At 37.3% G+C, this 22,290-nt stretch overlaps 1 protein-coding gene across 1 annotated transcript in view; it reads left to right on the top strand.

Annotated features, from left to right (window-relative positions):
* LOC124619525 (ubiquitin carboxyl-terminal hydrolase 20) overlaps positions 1 to 17,897 on the top strand; it is a 181,515-nt gene extending 163,618 nt beyond the window's left edge. Inside the window, exon 18 of the mRNA XM_047145972.1 lies at positions 13,308 to 17,897. Within this exon, the coding sequence (XP_047001928.1) occupies positions 13,308 to 13,483 (176 nt within the window). The 3' untranslated portion in view covers positions 13,484 to 17,897. The remainder of the gene's footprint in view (positions 1 to 13,307) is intronic.
* Positions 17,898 to 22,290: the final 4,393 nt, after the last annotated feature.

The following is a 22,290-nucleotide window of genomic DNA, read 5'->3' as shown; positions in this document are numbered from 1 at the left end:
GAGGCACCTACGCATGGCCTGAGTACATTACAAGTGTCATTTGTTCTCAGAGCAGTGTTCGTATAGTTGTCAGTGCATTATATCAGAGCTAAGTGAATTTGAGCATGGGCCAATTGTTGGTGCTCATATGGTAAGTGCTTCCCTAACCAAGATACCCAAAGTGTTTGGCGTTCAGAGAGGCACTTCATCGAAGATGTATGCAACATACAGGGAAAGTGGAAAATCATTGTCTGCTAAGTCACAATCTCTGGTGAGAGATCATGACAGATATTGAAGATGATTGCGCCGAAAAATAACAGGATGACAACTGCAAAATCACTGCAGAATTAAATGTCACACTCACAAACTATTAGTGCCAGAACAATGTGAAGGGAGCTCCATACACACGGATTGCAGGGTGAGCTGGAATTCCTACACCGCCCACCAGTGATGCAAGTGCCTATAATAGGAAAACGTGATGCCGAAGCCATAAAACTTGGACTGTGGACTAATGTCAGAAAGTCATTTGGTTGCATGAGTGTCATTTCACACTGTTTCTAGCTTCTAACCGAGTTTATGCCCCAAGATTAAAACATAGCAGGGGATCGGTGACGGTTTGGGCAGCCTTATTGTGGTATTCCATGGGCTCCATTGTTATTCTGCATGGTCACATTACTGCAAAGGATTATGTTGCCATTTTGACTGATCAGATTCACACATAGTACGAAGAGTGCTCAATGAAATGAAATGTCGTGTGGCTAGGGTCTCCTGTCGGGTAGACTGGTCGCCTGGTGCGTGTCTTTTGAGTTGATGCCACTTCAGCGACTTGCGTGTTGACCAGGATGAAGTGGTGGTGGTGGTGGTGGTGGTGGTGGTGGTGGTGGTGGAGGTGGAGGAGGAGGAGGAGGAGAACACAACACCCAGTCCCTGAGTGGAGAAAATCCCTGACCCAGCAAGGGATCGAATCCCGACCCCTTTGCACGGCATTCTGTCGCACTGACCACTCAGCTATTGAGGCAGACAGTGTTCAATGAGTAATGCAACATATTTTATTTTCTTGGCCAATTTCAGATGAAAAAATGCAGACTTTGTTATGGGACATCATCGAATATTCACATTTTAGCCCCTATAGTTTGGTGAGATTGGTTCTGATGGATGGTGGCACCATGTGTATTCTTCAAAATTATGTCTGTAACCGCAGTGTGTTCCAAGCAAAGAGCTGTCATTGAGTTTCTGTTGATGGAAAACAAGAAAATTGCAGATATTCATAGGTGCTTGCAGATTGTCTATGGAGACCTGACAGTGAACAAAAGCACAGTGATTTATTGGGCGAGGTGTCCATCATCATTGCAACAAGTTTGTGCAAACCTGTCTGATCTCCTGCATGCCGGCCAGTTTGCGCACAGTTGTGACTCCTGTAATGTTGGGATGCGCAGACACACTCATTTGAGGTGATTGATGGATCACAATCAAACACCAGATTGCACAACTGTATGTCTCTGCTAATAGTGCTGACACACTCATCCACCAGTTGGGGTACTCAAAGGTGTCTGCCCACTGTGTTCCTCGCCGTCTAATGGAACAACATAAACAGAGATGAAGGACCATCTGTGGAATTGCTTGGCTCAATGATGGATTCACTCCACAGGAAGCAGCATGTAGGTGATGGGGAGGTTATTGATGCAGTGAGACATTGGCTCTGATATCAACCAGAAGAATAATCCCATGCAGGCATACAGGCCCTCCCAGTAAGGTGCCGTAAGGCCATTGCATTGAACAGAAGTGATGTTGAAAAATAGCGTTTTGTAGCTGAAAGAGGGCGAATAGTATGGTGTATTGGAATCGTGAATAAAAACTAATCTGCTTTCAGAAAAAAATTGTTGCGTTACTTATTGAATGCCCCTCGTACAGTGTTTGTTGCCCAATGGCATCATCCAGGACAGATTTCGTGAGCACAAGGATGAATTATTGTATCTCCCTTGGCCACTACATTCCCTGGATCTCAATATAATTAATCCTTTGTGGTCTGCATCATCGTTACCTGAACTTGATCCATTCTGAGATGACTGGAAGCTGCTTTGATTGTCAATGGGGTTTCCAAAATGTATTAGGCATGGTAATGTGTTGTGCATTTTAGGTGTTTCCAGATTTTCTTCCTCCACTGTACACACCACACCACTTCACTAACACGACTTATATTAGCAGTGGAAGGTCATTTCACTGGCTGGTATCAGTTCTACACCATCTACAGAACTCCAAAGTGACCAATGTTCTCTTTTAAGGGGGTGACTTGTATTTCATCCAGTGAATTTAGTTTAGCCTTACTCCTCCACACTGTGATAAACCTTTGAAGAATTCCACATCTCCAACTTATCTCCCTCCGAATTCATTCCCAGCAATTCTAATATCAGAGCTAAGAAACACCTGATTATGAACTTTCAGGCATTCCTAACTTTTATCATTCTTTCTTTGGTAAAGACTGTGACCATGAATGATAATTGCTGAGTGGCTGAGAGTCCCCACCAACATTCCATCGCCTTGCTTAGAAATCTGACCACTACATTCCAGGCCCACAAGTACAGTATAACCTTCAATAGTTCCTCAAAACATCTAGTTGACCAAAAACCAGTCAACCACTTATATCCCACTTCAACAACTCAACTCTACTGGTGTCCCTTGTGATTGCCTCATTGTGGCTGGTTACTGTGCTCCCACAGAAAGATCCTCTATCTTTGTTGACCACTATCTCCAGCTAATTGCTCTCAGTTGCACTTCCTGCCTGTGATATTAATCTCTACACAGTCCATGTTCCTTGATTGTCACAGTAGATGCAATGTCTTAACACTATATATTTCTCATTAACCTCGTGATACCAACCCCACCACTTCCTTCTTACTTCTATACCAGCATATTCTGATCTACAATTTCTTGGGAGTGGGGGACTATGGAGAAGAGAGATCAACATGTATACTGAGGAGTTATGAGATACCTCCTAATATCATGTTAAACCTTATTTTGCCTGGTGTAGTGCAGCAACTCAACATAGCATGGAGTCAACAAGTCTCATACTGCCCCCATAGCTGTCCATAATTGCAAAAGTGTTGCCAGTGCAGGATTTTGTGCATGAATTGACCTCAAGATTATGTCCCATAAATGTGTGATGGGATTGATGTCAGGCAATCTGCGTGGCCAAACCACTCACTCAAATTGTCCAGAATGTTCTTCAAATTACTCGCAAACAGTTGTGGCCCCTGGTGACATGGTGCATTGTCATCCATAAAAATTCCATTGTTGTGTACTACAAATGGTCTCCAAGTAGCCGAACATGTCCATTCCCAGTAAATGATCTGTTTAGTTGGACCAAAGGACCCAGACCATTCCACGTAAACACAGACCATTCCCTTACATAACCCTCTTGCACAGTGCCCTATTGACAACCTGGGCCCATGGCTTTGTGGATTCTGCGCCACACACAAACCCCACAATCAGCCCTTACCAACTGAAATAGGGACTCATCTGACTAGGCCATGGTTTTCCAGTCGTCAAGGGTCCAACCGATATGGTCATGAGACCATGAGAGGCACTGCAGGTGATGTGCTGTTAACAAAGGCACTTGCATCGGTTGTCTGCTCCCATAGCCCATTAATGATGGGCATTATGTTAGTAAAAGGGTGAATGACTCTTCAGACCATGATGCACAAATTTTAACACTGAAAGGTTTTTGTACTCAGACAAATGATAATTACAGTCTATGTAGAAAAGCTAATCCAATTATAGTAGAGAGTTTTTAAACCTCATTAAGGAACAAGTGTGGCAGAATGTTTAAAGTACCGATAACATAGATGACAAATAGAATGCTTTCCTTAACACATTTCTCATGCTCTTCGAAAGTTTCTTTCCTTTAGAACACTCTAAACAGGGTACTAGCAGTAAAAGGCAGCCTGAGTGGCTGACTAGTGGGATAAGGATATCATGTAGAACAAATGGGACATGTATCAAGATGTTAGAAATAAGTCAAAATCAAGCTACAATAGCCTATTACAAACAGTATTGTAATGTGCTTAAAAATGTTACTAGGAAGGCAAAGAGTATGTGGTATGCAAAAAGAATAGCTAATTCACAGGATAAAACTAAACCATATGGTCAGTCATTAAGGAAGTGACTGGTCAGCAGCACAAGGTCGAGGATATAAAGCCAGTACATAGTAAAAATGTTATTGATAAGTCAGATATATGTACAATATTTAACATTCATTTTCTTAACATTGCAGGGGAAATATAATAATAACTTAGTTTCTACAGAGAATCATATAACTCTCTTGGAAATTGTCTCTCTCAGACTGATACATGAAATACTTCTCTGTGATATTGACAACTGAGAGATCGAGTCAATAATTAAATTACTGAAGACTAAAGACTCTCGTGGATTTGATGGAGTATCTAGAAGTATATTAAAGTGCTGTGCTGCACATGTTAGCCATGTACTTAGCCATATTTGTAATTTTTGCTTTAGGAATTGCCAGTTTCCTGAACAATTAAAGTACCCATTCGTAATGCTGCTTCAGAAAAAGGGTGAAATGTATAATGTAGACAGTTTTAAACCTATTGCAATGCCATCAGTGTTTTTCTAAAGTTGTGTATGTAAGGATAATTGATCATTTTATTTCACATAAATTGCTATAGAATGTACAGTTTAGTTTCAGAACTGATTTAACAATTGGAAATTCTATATTATCTTTCCACTGTGAGATATTGGATGGATTAAACAAAAGATTTTGTACACCAGGCATTTTTGTTTGGTTTAACTGAGGGATTTGATTGTGCTGCTCACAAAATATTTCTCCAGAAGTTAGTCCCTTATGGAATATGGAGAGTGGCTCACAGTTGGTTCACAGACAGCAAAAGGTCATTCTTCACAGTACTGGGAATGGCTGTGATATGGGATCCAAGTGGGGCATTGTTAAATGGGCGGTGCCCCAGGGATCAGTGCTGGGGCCACTTGTGTTCCTTATATTTAGAAATGACATGTCCTCTTGTATTACAGGTGATACGAAAATATTTCTGTTTGCTGATGACATTAGCTTGGTAGCAAAGGCTGTTGAGTGCAACTTTGGCACTGTTTCAAATAGTGCAGTTCAAGACATAAGTTCATGGCCTGTAGGAAAATAAACTAATGCTAAATCACAGTAAGACTCAGTTTCTACAGTTTTTAATAAATAATTCAACAGAAGTTGATGTTTTAATTTCACAGAATTGTTATATAATTAGTGAAACTGATCAGTTCAAATTTCTAGCTCTTCAGTTTGATAGTAAACTGTCGTGGAAAGCCCACATTCAGGACCTTATTCAAAGACTTATGCTGCCATTTTTTTCTATTAGAACAGTATCTGAAAAAAGTTGTAGTTCGACACAAAAGTAGTCTATTTATTTTATTTTCTTTGGCTCATGACATATGGTATTATATTTTGGGGTAAGTCATCCCATTTTCAAAGGGTATTTTTGGCTCAGAAACGGGTGGTTTGGGCAACAAGCGGTGTAAGTTAGCAAAACTCTTGCCAACCCCTGTTCATTAGTCTGGATATTCTGACATTGTCCTCTCAACTTATATATTCTTTGCTGTCATTTCTTTTGAACAGTCCAGCTTAATCTTGAGATTAGCAGCTTTTAGTCAATTAATACTAGGTAGAAATCCAATCTGCATTAGGATCACACTTCCTTGACTTGTGCAGAAAGGTGTGCAGTGTTCTGCTGCATCCATTTTCAATAAGCTACCATAAGAATTCAAAAATCTTAGCAGTAATGTACACACATTCAAATCAAAACTGAAGGGTTTCCTCGTAGGTCATTCTTTCTATTCTGTCGAGGTGTTCCTTGAAAATTTAAGCTGATTCCTGTGTTACATTGTTGATTATGTTTAAATAAACTTATATCTTGATGTCTTTTCAGGATTCATAAACATTTTATTTTATCTGTTATCACTTTTCTTTCGTAATTTCATTCCATGACCCTGGAGGTTTGCTCCTCAATTTGGTCCTACAGAATTAGAAATGTAAAATAAATTATAAAAATAACCCATGCACTGCAATATCGTATTGATCCACTGACACCAGGCAAGTGACTTTCAAGTAAAATGTCTCACCTGTACGGGTATATACATAATGGATGTACAAGTACAGATTGTACGTGCATGGCTGATGACATATGGAAGTTTGGGTCCGGCCATGAGTCGTACATGGATAACCAAAGGGTAAGGTGATGGCTCACAGTAAGCAGGAAATCATGGTCATGTCCCAGTCAGGCACAAATTTTCATTGTTGTAATTTCATTCTACAGACGATGGTTGTTCACATTCGCAGTTGCAAATACATTTAATGTACTCCAAGCAAATGCCACTGCTCACGGTCGTTAAGTGAGGGCTGTCAGCCACTGCGTTGTCCATGATGAGAGGTAATGCCTGAAATCTGGTATTCTCAACATATTTTTGACACTTGTGATCTCAGAATATTGCATTCACAAATGGTTTCTGAAATGGAATGCCCCATGTGTCTAGCTTCAACTACCATTCCGCATTCAAAGTCTGTTAATTCCTGTTAGTGGGCCATAATCACATCTGACACTTTTTCACATGAGTCAACTGAGTACAAATGCAAGCTCCACTAGTGCACAAATGAAAGCTCCACTAGTGCACTGCCCTTTAATACCTTGTGTGCATGATACTACCACCAACTGTAGATGTGCATATTGCTGTCCTGACTCTTTTCGCCACATTGTGTTATACAGTAACTTTCACCACTTGTAGAGACCATCAGTGAACGTATTCCTAACTGTGACTGCTTTTGGTCTTACGTTGTCCATCGACCTTCAGAAACCTTTAGTTTGAAACAGCATATGGTGAATAATGGCCCATGATATGCAGTGTCATACCACATATTGTTTTTTAACCTGGGTAGTGTTTGTTCAAAGGCAGTCATGATTAAAAATGTTTTCCATGATTGTATCTATAAGGTATAAGAAAAACTATATAAATTATTTCTCATGTAAAGACCAAACATACAAACAAATCCATGGAACTGCCATGCGTATCTGCATGGATCATGCTTATGGGTCATCTAGAGGAATCTTTCCTATCTGTTCAACAACTAACTTTTCTTGTCTAGTATTGATTCACTGGCAGCATCTTCATGATCGGAAACAGTGGCAAGGAAATCCTTTCTTCTTTCCTCCAGAGCCTCAACACCTATTCTCGAATCTTCTTCACCTGATCCTTTTCAATTCAGTGATCTGCCTTTCTTCAGCACTTAAATGCCCTTCATACAAACATCTCTTCCTATCACTACACCAACCACAAAAGTACTTCCATTTACAATTGTCACCCAAATCATGTTAAAATGTTGCTCCCTACAGATGTTGTAACTGCACAGTGTGTGCAGTGAGAAGTAGGAGTTATCCAAATATGGCAGGCTTCCATAGCCCTAGTTCATCATCACTGGGTACCAATACAACTTTAATTTCACAAGTTGTGGTCTTTCTCTGTAGTCTTACCAGTCTTGATGGTGGCAAGCCTGTATGCAGCAGGGAGGCCGTACACTTGATGTATTTTTCTTCTTCATCCTCCTATCAAGTGCTGTGGCATGACACTGGACTCATATTTGGCAGCATACAAGTTCAAAATCCAATCTGGCAATCCAGATTTAGGGCTTTTATGGTTTCCGTAAATTGCTGAATGCAAGTCGTAGGGTTGTTATTATCAAAGAACATGCCAATTTCCTTCCCCATCTTTCCCCTACCTTTGGTTGTGCTCAATTTCATAATGTCATTGTTGTTCATGGGGTGTTATTACACTGATTGTCCTTCCCCCTCCCTTTCTTCATTTTGTTTGTCAGAAGAGCATATTTTACTTGTCCCACTGATAGCCATCGTTGTGGGTGGTTTTGCAAAGGAAATTGATGTTTCCAGTCACAAATGACTACAGATCTGTTTACTTGGATGTTGGACACCATATTGTTCTGCACTGTGTGCTTCCAACTCCTAGAACTTAGGTAAATATCTGTGTGTGTTTTCAAACAACTTAGGGAATTCATCATCAGTGTGTTAGTCAATTGATATGGAATCCCTGTCAGATTCTGTACTGAATTTGTGGCTCAGTGAGCTCTTTACCATAGATACCTTGAACAAAAACGTGTACCCATTGACTGGTAGAAACCACAGATCATTCCCGACACTAAGAAGGGGCAGCAGAAGTGGTCCACAAAACTACTATCCTATATTATTGACATCCATTTATTATAGAGTCTTAGAACACATTCTAAACTCAAACGAAGCGAGGCATCTCGAAATGAATTACCTCCAGCATGCCAACCAGTCTGAATTCCGAAAACATCAGTCATCTGAAACCCAACTCGTGTTTTTCTCACATGACATCCTGAAAGCTATGGATCAAGGCAGTCAGATAGATACAGTGTTTCTTTGATGTCCGAAAAGCATTTAACTCAATACCACACCTATGACTATTATTGGCAGTAAGATCACAGGGGCTATCAAGTGAAATTCGAGACTGGACTGAGGATTTGTTAGTAGGGATGAAGTGGCATTTTACAAGAGACTTCAAAAAGTAAGTTACACATTATTATGGCAGACCAAAATAATTTTAATTGAATGCTCCACTACAGTTAAAAGTGACATAGATGCATGTCTCTATATTCTCAACATAATCACCATGTCTCTTTAGACAACAGTCATAACATTCAAATAATCGTGCTATTCCTCAACGATAGAAATCCTCTCCTTAGTCACAGAGCCATTTGAGAATCACTGTGTAAACTGGCTCATTGTTGGAAAATCTTTCACTCGGATGTTCTTTGAGCTTACTGAAAAGATTGCCTGGACATTAACATCTGTGATCGATGCTGAAGACCTTCCTTCCTTATCAGCATCACATGCAGCCCTGGTCAAATCGTTGGCACCATTTCACTACGGTTGCTCGCAATGTTGCATTTTGTCCATAAACCACAACAATTTCACAGTGGATTTGTGTGCAGGTGTTTGGCACACAAGAATTTTACTGTCCCGCATACTTCAGCTTCGGAGTATACTTCCTTTCTATGCACAATGTCACTCACACACTGTGATGTACCTGTTATCTGTACTGTAGCAGAACTGTCTCCTCAGGAAGCCCAGAACATGTACTCTTTTCTGACCGTGTGCCTCTCTTGTTGGATGGAGTCTTAGCATGAGACGATGTAGGTAACTTACTTCCTGAAGACCCAATGAATCTTGTTTGGGGAGTCGTCAACTGATGTAGAAGTAACTTCAGCTGTGCCCCCAGGAAGTGCATTGGGATCCTTGCAGTTTAGTTGTATATTAATAATCTTACGGACAATATTAAATGTAAACTGAGAGTCTTTGCAGTTACATAATAAAATTAATCCTTTAATCAGCTGTACAAATATTCAGTCAGGTATTGATAAGATTTCAAATAGTGCAAACATTATCAAGTTGTTTTAAATATTCAGAAATATAAAATTTTGCAATTTAGCTGTCCTGTAAGAGCCTAATTAGGAAGTTTTCAAGAACTGACTTTAAGTGATGAATCTAAAAATAAACAATCACCTCTTATATTTCGCTCATGTAGGGATTGCGAAGACAAACTAGGTGAATTACAATATGCACATAGCTGTTTAAGCAATCGTCCTTTTTGCGCTTCATGCGTGAATAGAATGGAAAGAAGACTTAATAACTGCCACAATGGGGGGTGCCCTCTACCGTGCGTTCACACTGATTTGCAGAGTATATATGCCCTGAGGAACCAGCCCAAAGCAGTATTCCATACTGCAGATGGGAATCAAAGAAAGTGAAGTATGAGAGGAGTAATAACTGTTTGCTCATAATGTTTCTCGATTTATAGAATTAAAAAGGTACATGGCTAGCTCGTTCCACAGATAATTGACGAGTTCTTCCCAAGAGAGTTTTTGGTCTGTAATGAGTCCAAATAATTATACTATTTTCGTCTTTGGTTACCCTAAGATTAAAAATTACTACTCTTGTTTTTGTCTGGTTTATGCAAAGGTGACTGGCCTGACACCCGTGGCTGGTCATTTGCCTCATTGTCCGTTTTTATAGCGTACATTGTAAATTCTCCCCTGAAGTTATGGTTGTTTTTATTGTCAGCATATAGTACATTCTTACATTGCATTCTTACATCGTATATAATTCAAAAAGTTATTACTGTAGAAAGTGAACAGGAAGGTTCCAAGAACAGAGCCTTAGGGTATTTCTCTTTTTTATTGGGGGTATTGCAGATCTCTGCTTATTTGTATAACCTATTGCTTAAAGGGAGTGACCAGTCTTCAGTACCACAGTATTCTTTTTGATCATCATGTCATATGACACTCAGTCAGATACTTTGATTGAATCAATGATTGTTCCAGGCATAGATAGCCTTGAAGTTAAAATTTTCTGTGTTAGGTCACATCATATTCCTTCAATCGACATTTCGACTCGTCTACTAGGATCTTCTTCAGGATCTTGTGGGTCCACTGTAGATTGAGCACTGTCAGGGGCCATTGTTGCCTTTTCTTGTAAAGGGGTGTTTTCCTACGCTTGTTCTGAAGAAGGGGGATTATCAGGTAAAAAGACCTTGGGCTACTATTGGTGGGCCATCATCATTAGATAATAAGAGTTGTTTTCCTGTGCTAATGCTGGAGAAGGTGTTTATTGGCTAAAACTCCTGTGGCTACCATTGGTGGGCAAATGTCATCAGTTAGAAAAGGATTTTTCCCACACTTGTACTGGGGAAAAGTTATTGGTTAAAATTCCTCTTGCTGCTATTGGTGGGCCCACATCATTGAGTAGAAACAAAACTGGTAGAACATGAGAGGAGGAATGTTTATTCAAGATATTATGGTCCACAGAGTTGGCTACCACAGTGTAGTTTGTATTGCTCACACGCCATGGCCACATATTCACTTCCTTGATGGCGGGGAGCCACGATGCCGGAACCCTGTAGCCAGTGTTGAAGTGTTCTTCGAAATGTCAATCGTTTCTCAGACTTTTCTTCTATAAATGTTGGTTTCCTTAGCCAGCACATGTACATTATTGAAATCAACATCAAGCATAGTTCTAGTGATGTTCCACTACTGGTGATTTCATACTTAGTGTCAGCTCTGTATGGCGTTTGTGTTCCTTAATATGTTCTTTAACAGACCTTCCCATTTCGTCCTATATACACTTTGCCACAGGCACATGTCATTTCATAGTCACCACAATGTGGAGGCAATCAGGTGCATCCATTTTCATAGAAAGAAGTCTTTTACTTTGTTTTGACTGAAGAAAGTGGTCTGAATACAATTTTTCCTTAGAATTCTACGTATGTGGTCAGTGCACCAGAAACATACAGCAACTTAACAGAGCGAGAAGGCACTTCCTTGTCCTTCCTATGAGCAGAATTAATATTTTGCTTGAAAGCCCTTTCTATGGACAAACTGTCATAGCCATTGGCCTTCGTTGTCTTCTTTTAAAAACCCAACTCCGATTCCAAGTTGTTGTCATCGCTGATAGGGAAGGCATATGAATACAGTGTGTTGAGCACTGCATGCTTCTGGGCTGGTTGGTAGTGCGAAGTGGCATCTAAATACTTGTTTGTGTTAGTAAGCTTTCTATACACTCTGTATTGTAGAGTGTTGCCAGATCGTCTGTATACCAGCACATCTAGAAATGAGAGACTGACCTCATTCCCAACCTCCAAGGTAAAGTTGATTTTGGGGTGAATACCATTTGAGAAAATGTGGAACCATTAAACTCTTCTTCACTGTGTGGCCATGTAACAAGACTTCCTTTGATGGAAAAAGGATGCACCCGATTGCCTCCACACTTTCTTCGATGGAAAAAGGATGCATCCGATTGCCTCCTCACAGCAAGCGTGAATGGAATGACATTTGGCTCCGGCAAAGTGTATATAGGCAAAACTGGAAGGACTATTAAAGAACACATTGGGAAACACAAACACCACATGCAGCTGAAACAAAGTATAAATTAGTGGTAGCGGAACATCACGAGAACTGTGACCTAGACATTGATTTCAATAAAGTATGTGTGCTGGCTAAGGAAACCAACATTTATAGAATAAAAGTCCGAGAAGCAATTGAAATTTCTAAGAATGTGTATAACTTCAATACAGAGGATGCTTATAGCCTTCCAGCATTATGGTTCCGTGCCATCGAGGAAGTGAATACATGGCTGCGGTGTGTGAACAATACAAACAGTGCCATGGAAGCCACCTCTGTGGACAATAATATTTTGGATAAACGACCTCTCCCCCTTTGTGATCTGGCCAGTTAGCTTCTAGCCTTTAATGTGACCCCACAAATAGCAGCAGTAGAAATTTGTAAAACCAATAACTCTTCTACTACTTAACAGTGGGAAAAATCCCTTTCTAATCAATGACGTTGGCCCACCAATGGTAGCCACAGGAGTTTTACCCAGTGACCAACCCCCACCCCAGCCCCCTTTCTTCAGTATTAATGCGGGAAAACTTCTCTTACTATCCATTGATGAGGACAGACTTAAATAAATAGCTTTGTTTCATACCCTTCATAAACTTTATTCACCAGAGCTTCTGTTGCGTTTACAGTAGGTAGGTGAGATCTGAATCAAAGATGTTGTTCATTTAAAATTTTGGTACTTTCAGACGAGCTACATTTTTGTTTATTTGTGTAATTTTCTTTTATCTTGGTTGTGATTGGTATTATTGAACTGGGTCTTTAATTATTTGGGAGCTTATCACCTTTTTTATTCATAGGTAATGTAACTTCGAGGTTAAGACATTCTGAGAAGATTCCTTTATCTAGTCCTCTGTTTGAGAGTGAGTGAGTGTTTGCTATACACTATGATGAAATTGCTGAGTCCATAATAGTCTCCATTTCTGAATTGTGTAATTTATCAGTTTGTAAATGCCACTTAAAGTAAAGGGAGTCCAAATCAGTTTCTCACTAGTCAATTTTGCATGAGGAGCAAGGCTTCTGTATCTAAGGTAGAATTATTGAATGGAGTGGTGGTGCTGACACTACTTCCAAAATGTTCATTGAGATTGTCAGTCAATAGGGATACTGTTTCCTTTATTGAAATTATTAATTTCCTTTTTAATACCAGTCCAGGCTGCTTTACATTTATTTTTAGAATTTAAAATGTACTCAATTTGCATTGCTTTTCAGTTGCCTCAGGCATATGAGTATATAATTTAAATATTGTCTCCTTTATTACAAACACTACCCATATTTATATTTGTTACATTGCAGTGTGTAGCGAAATAAACTTGGTTCAAACATTTTGCAGGCAAGCACAATGATTTTTCATCTGGATCATTTGGTGTTACCATTACTGCTGATGACCCGATGCATCCCGCACCGGTGACCTCAGAAAAAGACTCCGGAATAATCCTTGGTAAGGAACTAGGAGCCAGCGACACACTGTATTCCCCAGTCACTGAAACTATTGTGCAGAACACTTGAAAAGAATTGTAACTTGTATGCGCTTTCAGTTCACTAGTCATGTTGTACATTGTAGTTCTGTGAAGTATGTATAAATAGGGCTTACTTGTGTTACAGTTAAAATATGACATACCGATAAAGACTTTTTCACCAATTCATTAGATGTAATTATAGACTTTTGTTGATAAATGCCATTGCAAATAAATATATGCATTTATGATATGTCTTGTTCCTCATATATATATATATCTGGCAAAATTTTCACTTTCCTGTGCAAAATTAATCAATATTTTGCTCCATTGGAAAGGATGAACTGCAGATGGGAATGTAGCGATGAGGGTAATGAATTTGTACAAGTATTGTGAAGGAAATGTGTTCATTTCTCAGTTTATGTAAAATGCTTACTGCTCTATTGTTCGGGCTAAATTATATGCTATGTGTAGATTTATTTTCTCTTTTCTTCCTGTGCTCGTAAATTGTTTGTGAAAATTTTGACTGTTTTAGTCTCAGTGGAAACATTCATTATTGCTCATATTTGCTTCATTTGCCATGGATGTAGCACTTTCTCATGTGGTTTAAATGATTTCAGTATGTATGTCTTTCACTCAGAGCTGAGAGAAAAGTACAGGTGTAACATCAATCTTTTTCTATTGGTGCAATTATCAGCTTTTCCTATGTTATCTGGAACATTGTTAGTAGCAATAATGGTAGTTTGATGACTGTTTATTGAATGAAAAGAAATGGCAAACTTTTTCTTAATGTAGGGCCAGTATTTTATGAGAAATAGACAATGTCTGTACATGCAGAAGCGAATGGAAAATGTGTAGTATTCCACAAAAATTAGAAATAACAATTAGTTATATCTTTTATATGATGGTGTGTGTGTGTGTGTGTGTGTGTGTGTGTGTGTGTGTTATATATTGAATTTATCTACCAAAGACCTAATGTATTTTACCACACACAAATATCAGTTTCTGAAGATTATAGTGCGTCTGTGTTTGTAATTATTCATATTATTATTATTTATAGTATAAAGCATTCTATGGTTGGTATGAAAAGTGCTTATTAGTTCATATGTATGTGTGCTGTATATTTGTTTTCAGTATTACAGACTGTTAGGTCTTTCAAGCTGTATTTAAGTGTAGCAAGGATTCACTCATAGCCCCAGTGTATAAACTCAATATTATTTATGCCTGAGAGCAACTGTATTTCATGTTGTGTAAATGTTGGTCTTTCTCATTTAGTTGTTATACTGTTTCATTCCTTTAATACAACTTGTGTCTTTTGTTAATGTTGACTTTGTGGTTGTAAATTTACCTGTTAATGGGAATTGTTAAACATTTTTTGTAGAGATCAAGTATTTTGTAAGTACACCATTCCATTATTGAGCATTAGCACATTGTTACAAAGGGGGTTGGGGTGCCCTCCAGCCCCACTTTCTTCATATGCTCCACCAGTGTTACAGTTTTCACTGTTGCTATTGTCTGGCTGATAATACTATTACTATTATTATTTTTTATAGCAGATCGCATTTACTCCCCATCATGTTATTGCAACTGCTAAACATTTGTATTTGACTGTTTTAATGTTTCAGTCATATTTTATTCCTCTGGTTAAAAAGAAAAATGAGGTTATGTAAACGAACAAGAGAATAGATTTCATGGATGTACTGTAACTAGCCTATAATCTTGAAGCTGTGAAGCTGTGGTAAAGAAATCATAGTTTAAACAACACTAATGGCATGCAGACCACTTTTCGTCATTTATTGTGCTTGACAATGATTTATAACATTGTTTTTGCATTATAATTTATTTCAATTGGTTGTGTCAGTTTTTTGTCAATGATTAAAAAAACTTAACTAAAAATGTAGTCCACATGAGATTAACTGTACCTGCTTTCATTGAGTTAAATGCATACAAAAAATTGAAACTGTTTTTTAAAATTGATTTGTATTAAAAATTATATTTCATACATTTATTCTGAAACTCTATATCATCAGCTATTTATTATGATGAAACAAAGTACCTTTAGTCACTATTCATCTTTGGACAACACAGGTGCTTGAAATGGGGAGGGTCTGGGGATTATGAAATGTGGCTACTGACTGTGCTTGGTTAACACAGTTACAAAAGTTGAACAAATGAATAATTGTAGTAAGGGGCAAGCAGAAGACAAAAAAGTTGACTATACCTGTTTCCAGAATTTGCTTAAAATATTGGTATATGTGGCCTTTGCAGAAGACTGTTATCACCAATGCATCTTTCAGCTATTTTTGTAGTTACATTTCAAACATTCTGTTTATGTAATGTGTAGAAATTTTGCTGCATTAAGACATTTTCTTTATAAAATCAATTACTCCTTTTGTTGCATCAAAAATGGAAAAATGGAATATTTGTAATAGTTAAAAAATTAATAAACGGAAAAGTAAATAATTCTGAAAACAAATCTGCTGGTTAAAGGCCGATTTGTACTGATGTGATGTTTCTCAGTGAATCACACTGATTTGTAAATCGGATGGTATGAAGGAACAGCACTGTTTGTTGAGGATTTGCCTCACATTTCTCTTGTAACCGTTACATGCAAAGTGTTTGTTTCTGAATGTTCTGTATTAATATTTCTACTATCTGGTGGCAGGAAGGAAAAAAATTGAAGATGTGCTTTGGAGAAAGGAATAGAGCTCAGCATAAATAAAATATCTAGTAAAATTCAATTCCACTTTTATTTGTTGGGATCAGCTTTATAAATCAAAAGAAAAAATTGTCTGGGTTGCAATTTTACAAGAAGGCTGATATATTATGCATGTTTTGTACTAGAGACTCGTGGCTTGATAAATGTTTTCTTTCCCCATCCATCTTTATAATTCGGTCATGTCAGTTGTAATTGATTCGCTGCAGGTACCAACATACGAAGGATGTGGATGACCTCCTGAAAGTATACCAACTGCCATTTTTTATTTTTATTTTGTGATTTACAACCTGCAGTTTATTGTTTTCTCTTAAGATAGAAGTTTCTGTAGATGTTTGTCATCAATTTAAATTAAGTGTTTGATCCAAGTATTAAAGCTTTTCCCCCCATCTAATTAAGACTGTTATTCAAAATTCTCAGTGCGGTGTTCTGTTTCTTATGATCCATTTACCAGCACCAAAAATTAAAAAACTGTTTAACTATTCCATATATTTGCATTATTCAGATCAGCTATCATTTCATCAACTGTAAAAGAAAAAGGTATTGTGTGTGGGGTGGGGGAAGGTTAAGAGTTGTGATAGTGTCACAAGCAAGCAGTGCACAACAAATTGTCATATCCAAATCCTCCTCACATGTTGAGTGAAAAGAGCCAGTTTGTCCTTGGGCCATCTCAAAATTAAGTTACATATTACAGTCAGAATTGGTTAGCAATTATCTGTTCAGTATATTTTTGTATTTCATGTGTTTGTGTGTGCACTTTTCTGTTGTTTAGGATAATCATGTTTTATATTCTCTGCCCCCCACCCCAACCCACGCCCCTTTTTCCCATTTTTCTTCTTGCCTGAGTTGACTTACAAATAAAATGCAGTTCACTCTTTTCATTTCTCTCTCTTAAGCTGTGTATCAGCAATTTCCTTCATCCTTGTAGATTAACAAAAATGTATTTTTCTACGTATTTGATAAAAAAAATATTTCACTGATGAACAGAGAGGAATAGATGAATAATGATCCAAGTGTTAATTTTGTAGTGCTATCTGCAAGTATTGTACCAAATCCAATGAACACTTATCAGGCACGAAAATCATCAGTGAAAGAAATCTAACAGTGCATGTTAGAATGTTAAATATCATGCAACACTACTGATTGTTTTTAGTCTGAGTATGGGTGACTATTATTATTATTATTATTATTATTATTATTATTATTATTATGTCACCACTACTGCCTTTACCACCATTGCAGTTTAATGTCCTGTTAAGAGTGAGGTCACTAGTTATGGAATAATTCTGTTAATGTCAGCATGTAAATTGTAGATTGCTCCATGAAGTTGGAAAAATCTCATTTTATGAAGCACTTGAATTGTAACATTTTAAGGAACTCTGTATCACTACTAATATATTCCTTAAAACTAGAAAACAATTTTTATGTAACTTTTATGCACTATTGGTAAATGCTGATGTTTCTTATCATAATCAGTTGTTAATTTTTGTCTGTTGTGTATTGGCCTCATCATACACTACCAGATTCACATTTTCTGTCAGTACATCATTTATAGTAATTCTACCAAAGTTGTTAATATTTCCATAATATGGCTATAATTCAGACATTATTTAATTTATGTTATTATGTATAATGATTGTGGTGAAGTGGTTGCTATCCTGGATGTATGGGTAACAGGGCATTGATATTGTTCTTGTTTGAAGTATTTGTTCCATGTATGCTTTGTTGATTAAAATCAATATTTTAAATATTGAGTATTTACAGTCAACTCTCTCAAAACACTGTTACTGCCTCTCACTTTATAGTACACTTAGATTCCCTTTGTTTTTGTGTGTGTGTGTGTGTGTGTGTGTGTGTGTGTGTGTGTGTGACCCCCCCCCCCCCCCCCCCCACACACACACACACACACACACACACACACACACACACACACATGCCTATATTATCTGCTTACACATTACAGATTAACCCCTTAGCTTAAAACACCAAGTTACGTCATTTTTATGATTTTGACAGAAACTTAAAATTGCAAGTATACTTGGTCAGCTTCAGAAAAGGCCTTCAAAAAAATAAAACCCCACTTATACATATTTCAGCACTGATAATTAAATGTCCAGCCACTAGAGAGCATCTGATACTATATTTGTAGCCTAGCTGTCTCATTTTGATTGAGATGGTTGCAACTAGATATCGTCTTAACTGTATGCATTGAACCATTTGGTCGGCAGGTGACAGTTGAAGTGATCATTGTAGCAAGTAGATATCTACTAATACCAGTATTGCTGGCCCCTGTTTTGAACACAACCAAGGTAGATCCCTGAAACTATCAATGAAACTTCTTAAGAGCGTCTCTGTTTTCAATCCACTGTGATAAATTATATCATTAAAGTAATACATTCAGCCTGCTGATGTTGATTTAGGTACACCAGCAGCATATAAAATGATTTCCAAAGACACAAAACAAGATTCTTCCATCTCGGGCCAAAAGAATGACACTGCTGGTCCAGGTGGGTGGAGAAAAATTAGATCAACATCTTATCCATCACAGACATTTCTGATGAAGGCAAATTACCACCTGCCATCATATACAGCTGCTAAAAAAGAATTTTGTTGAAGATGAATGCATCTCCATTGTGGGGAATTTTCATTGAATGGAAAAATCAAGGAAGGCTTTTCAGAAGAAGTTACTCTTCTAATCTGTAAAAAATCAGAAGAAAGTGGTTTGTAATGGTGAAAATTCCTGGTACCGGGTGTCGTGTGGGTTGTCGAAAATCTCTTCGTGAGGTTCTTGTGTAGGAAATCAGGATGACTTTCTCTAAGAAGTGAAGAAAAACAATTGTCAATATTAACTTTGCAGAAATTGTTAACACCAGGTGCAGTTATTATTTGTGTATCATTCACTAGATGAATAATAGGTCTTCTCAATATACATTTTATAGTTCCTCCCATACCATCGCACACAGATTTACTGTGGCTAGTAGCAAAACTGAATGCTCAGCATCAATACAAAAATCGTTTTTACACTAACACAAATTTTTAAAGCTGTTTCTATTCTTATATTGAGCAGCACATCCATCAGTGAAATAATGCAGTTTCTTCACTTGTGGGTAATGCTCTGTCAGCCACTTAACCATTTCTTTCTGGACAGCATTTACTAATCCTACATCATGTACCATATTATCACTTATAAAGCAGTGGTTCACTTTTACCAATTTACTCTCTTCATTTACCATATAAATACACAAAGGATGGGTTGTACAGCTGCTTCTTGTCCAGTGGTAACTCTGATTTTCATTCTGAAATACAAAACTGTAGCTTTCAGCAAAGTCCATTAACAGAATTGCTTTTTCCGGGATTAGATTTTCTTTCAATTTTTTCAATGATTTTGGCTGACACTTAGATATAAATGAGTGTTATTTAAGTAAACAACACTCATTTATATCTAAGTGCAATTTTTTTACCAACAAGTCTGTGTATTCACCAACAGTTGCAGACTGCTTTACTGATTCTGCGCAATGATCTACATTTATCCACTGGCTGAACTCAGTTTCATCATCAGCATCTTTGTAAGCTAATTTGTAGTTTAATAATGTTGACAGTTTGTCATCACTGGGACAATTATCACAGTGATTAAGCATGCAGTCATAGTTTTCAGAGTCACATACAAGTAATTTTATAAGTTCTTTGTGTGTCTTTTCAATGTGTTCCGCATCCAAAAGCAGTTTTACATTTTGGTGGATACCACACAGACACACTAAATGAGTGCTGGCAGTGAACAAAATTTAGAAAGACCAGTGTCACTGTTTGGATTCTCCCATTTAAAACTAGAGTACAATTCTCTTAAGCTGCAAAGAATGCGCCTTTTTTTTGCATAAACCCATTCCTCTGAATGTTAACTTTGTATTTTGCTTCTGGTAATGTTCGAATACAGTCATCATTTTGGTAAAAAATCAGTGACAATCCTTTCCACCTCATCAGGAATAACTTCCCCCTTTTTGGCTTAAAAATTGATAAAATACCCATTTCTGTTTTCAGTTTTCTTGCTTGTTGAACCACATACTCACTAACTTTGAATTCTGACATTGTTTTCTTTTGACAAAGAGAGTGAAGCTAAAGTTAAAATTTGAATTTTTTCAGGTACTCTTACACAGGCACTTTTTCTTTCATTAACAATATAATGGAATCAAAAACTTTGGTTTTCTTAACAATTTCATCATTAAATTTTTCTTCTCTATGGTCAGAATCTTCAACACTGCAATCTAATAACTGGCACGATTTTTGTTCCAAAACATGCTTCACTTTTTCTAGCTTCTTTTTTGCCATATGAAGCCTTGCTGTGGTTTGGAATGGAGTGAAGTTTTAAGGGAGAGCGCCCCAAATCATGTAAAGTTTTATTTGCATCCTCAATACTTTGACTTTTTAGTAGTGATACATGAAATGTCAGCTCCAGGTCATCTACATCACTTTCATTTCTATCACTGATGTCAGTTTTTTGTTCATAAATCTTATGATACATTGTGCACAGTTTTTGGCCTGATTTTACAGAGATTCTTTTAGCACTTAAGGACAAAGACGAGCAAACTGACATCAAAAGATTTTTTAACTGTTTGTCTGTGTTTTTTTTGAAAGGATCACAAGAAGTTCTTTGATGACTTTCAAAAACTTTTAAGTAATAGTATCTGTGATGTCCACATATAGTAGCACTTTCTTAGTCTTGTGGAATGCTTATATTGGATTGCGGCAATATCAAATCTCATTGGTCTTCACTCAGCTCTTCTACTTTTTGTAGAGTTTTTACTAAGGTATAGGTTATCAAATGACAAGGTGTTTATAGTAATTTTCCAACAGTGCATGAATTCACATTTTCCATTGCAATTAACTGAACACAAATTCACTTAAAACATACTTTATACAAGTGGAATGATAGGGCCACAGAACAAACAGATGTGACCCGTCTCACAGAAAGACAAAGAGCAACTGAGGCCAGTAGATTTAATTTTTGAATGCCATTTATTCTCAGCAACGAATTCCAGCAACTGTTACATTGTTTTCAAGCCTATAAAGTTTTCAAACAAGCTACTGCTGTCTAAGAATACTTTTTTTATCACTGTGAGCAGGTGATTGGCTGAACACGTAAATCATATATATTATAGTCTTTAAAAAATTACTGAATTAGTCAAAAGAAAGGAAATAAATTTTCACACATAAAGTTAACTTGCCTGCCTAGACTGACTTATACTTAAGTATGCTAATTTGATACGTTTGCATCTGAGGCAGTGAGACAGTGAGAGGATGACCCTTTTCCATCACAGCAAAAAGTAATTTGATTTCAGATGTGTGTGTCAATTAGCAGAAGACCAATTAAAATGTTTATTCTATTAGAAAGCTTACAATCAAGGGGAGTATATAAGACGAAAATAACATTCTCAGCAGCTTGAAGAAATGTGATATAAGCATTTTTTTTTAATTCCTTGTAACTTTACTGCTTCAATAACTGGATATCTGTTAATTATATGCCTTATTTAACTTAAGACAAAAATTCCAAATCAAAAGCTTCATAGACACTTGAGTTATGTGCATTTATTTAGACAAGTACCATTCTGCGTTGACATTCTTCCAAAGCCCTGTTTTCGTAATATCTCTACATTTAAAATTAGATATAAAATAAAGGTGTAGTCTGAGACCAAAAAGATTTTTCAAAAGTTCCTATGTTATAAGTATAAGCAAATATGCAAAGTTGCGTGAAAATCTGAGATAGAGGATTACAAATCCTTGAATTATTGCATATTTTTACCTGGAATGACCCAACAATGAATCTGCCTTTCTAGCTTCTATAGTTACAGGTTGTGTGCCTGTAGCGGATATAGGTTCACTGTGTGGAGCTTCTCACTGTAATTGCTCTGATACAGTAGCTATGTACACTCTATCTTTCACTGCTTCATATTCGGGTATTATTTTCCATCAGTTCTTTGCCCTTATCATTCAGATGAAGCCTATATGTTGTGTGTAATTCTCTATCTTCAGGAACATTAACATAGCTGAAATTATAACACTTTTAGTTTTACTATACATCAAAATACTTGTTAATGCATGAATAGTAATGTTGGGTTCATTTTTTGTGACGACGTATTGCACCTGCCCAA

This window comes from Schistocerca americana, chromosome 6 (genome assembly GCF_021461395.2).
Source record: "Schistocerca americana isolate TAMUIC-IGC-003095 chromosome 6, iqSchAmer2.1, whole genome shotgun sequence".
In the NCBI taxonomy this organism is placed as follows: domain Eukaryota; kingdom Metazoa; phylum Arthropoda; class Insecta; order Orthoptera; family Acrididae; genus Schistocerca; species Schistocerca americana.
The sequence above is the reverse complement of the archived record's forward strand: the minus strand, read 5'-3'. Positions and strand labels throughout refer to the sequence as shown.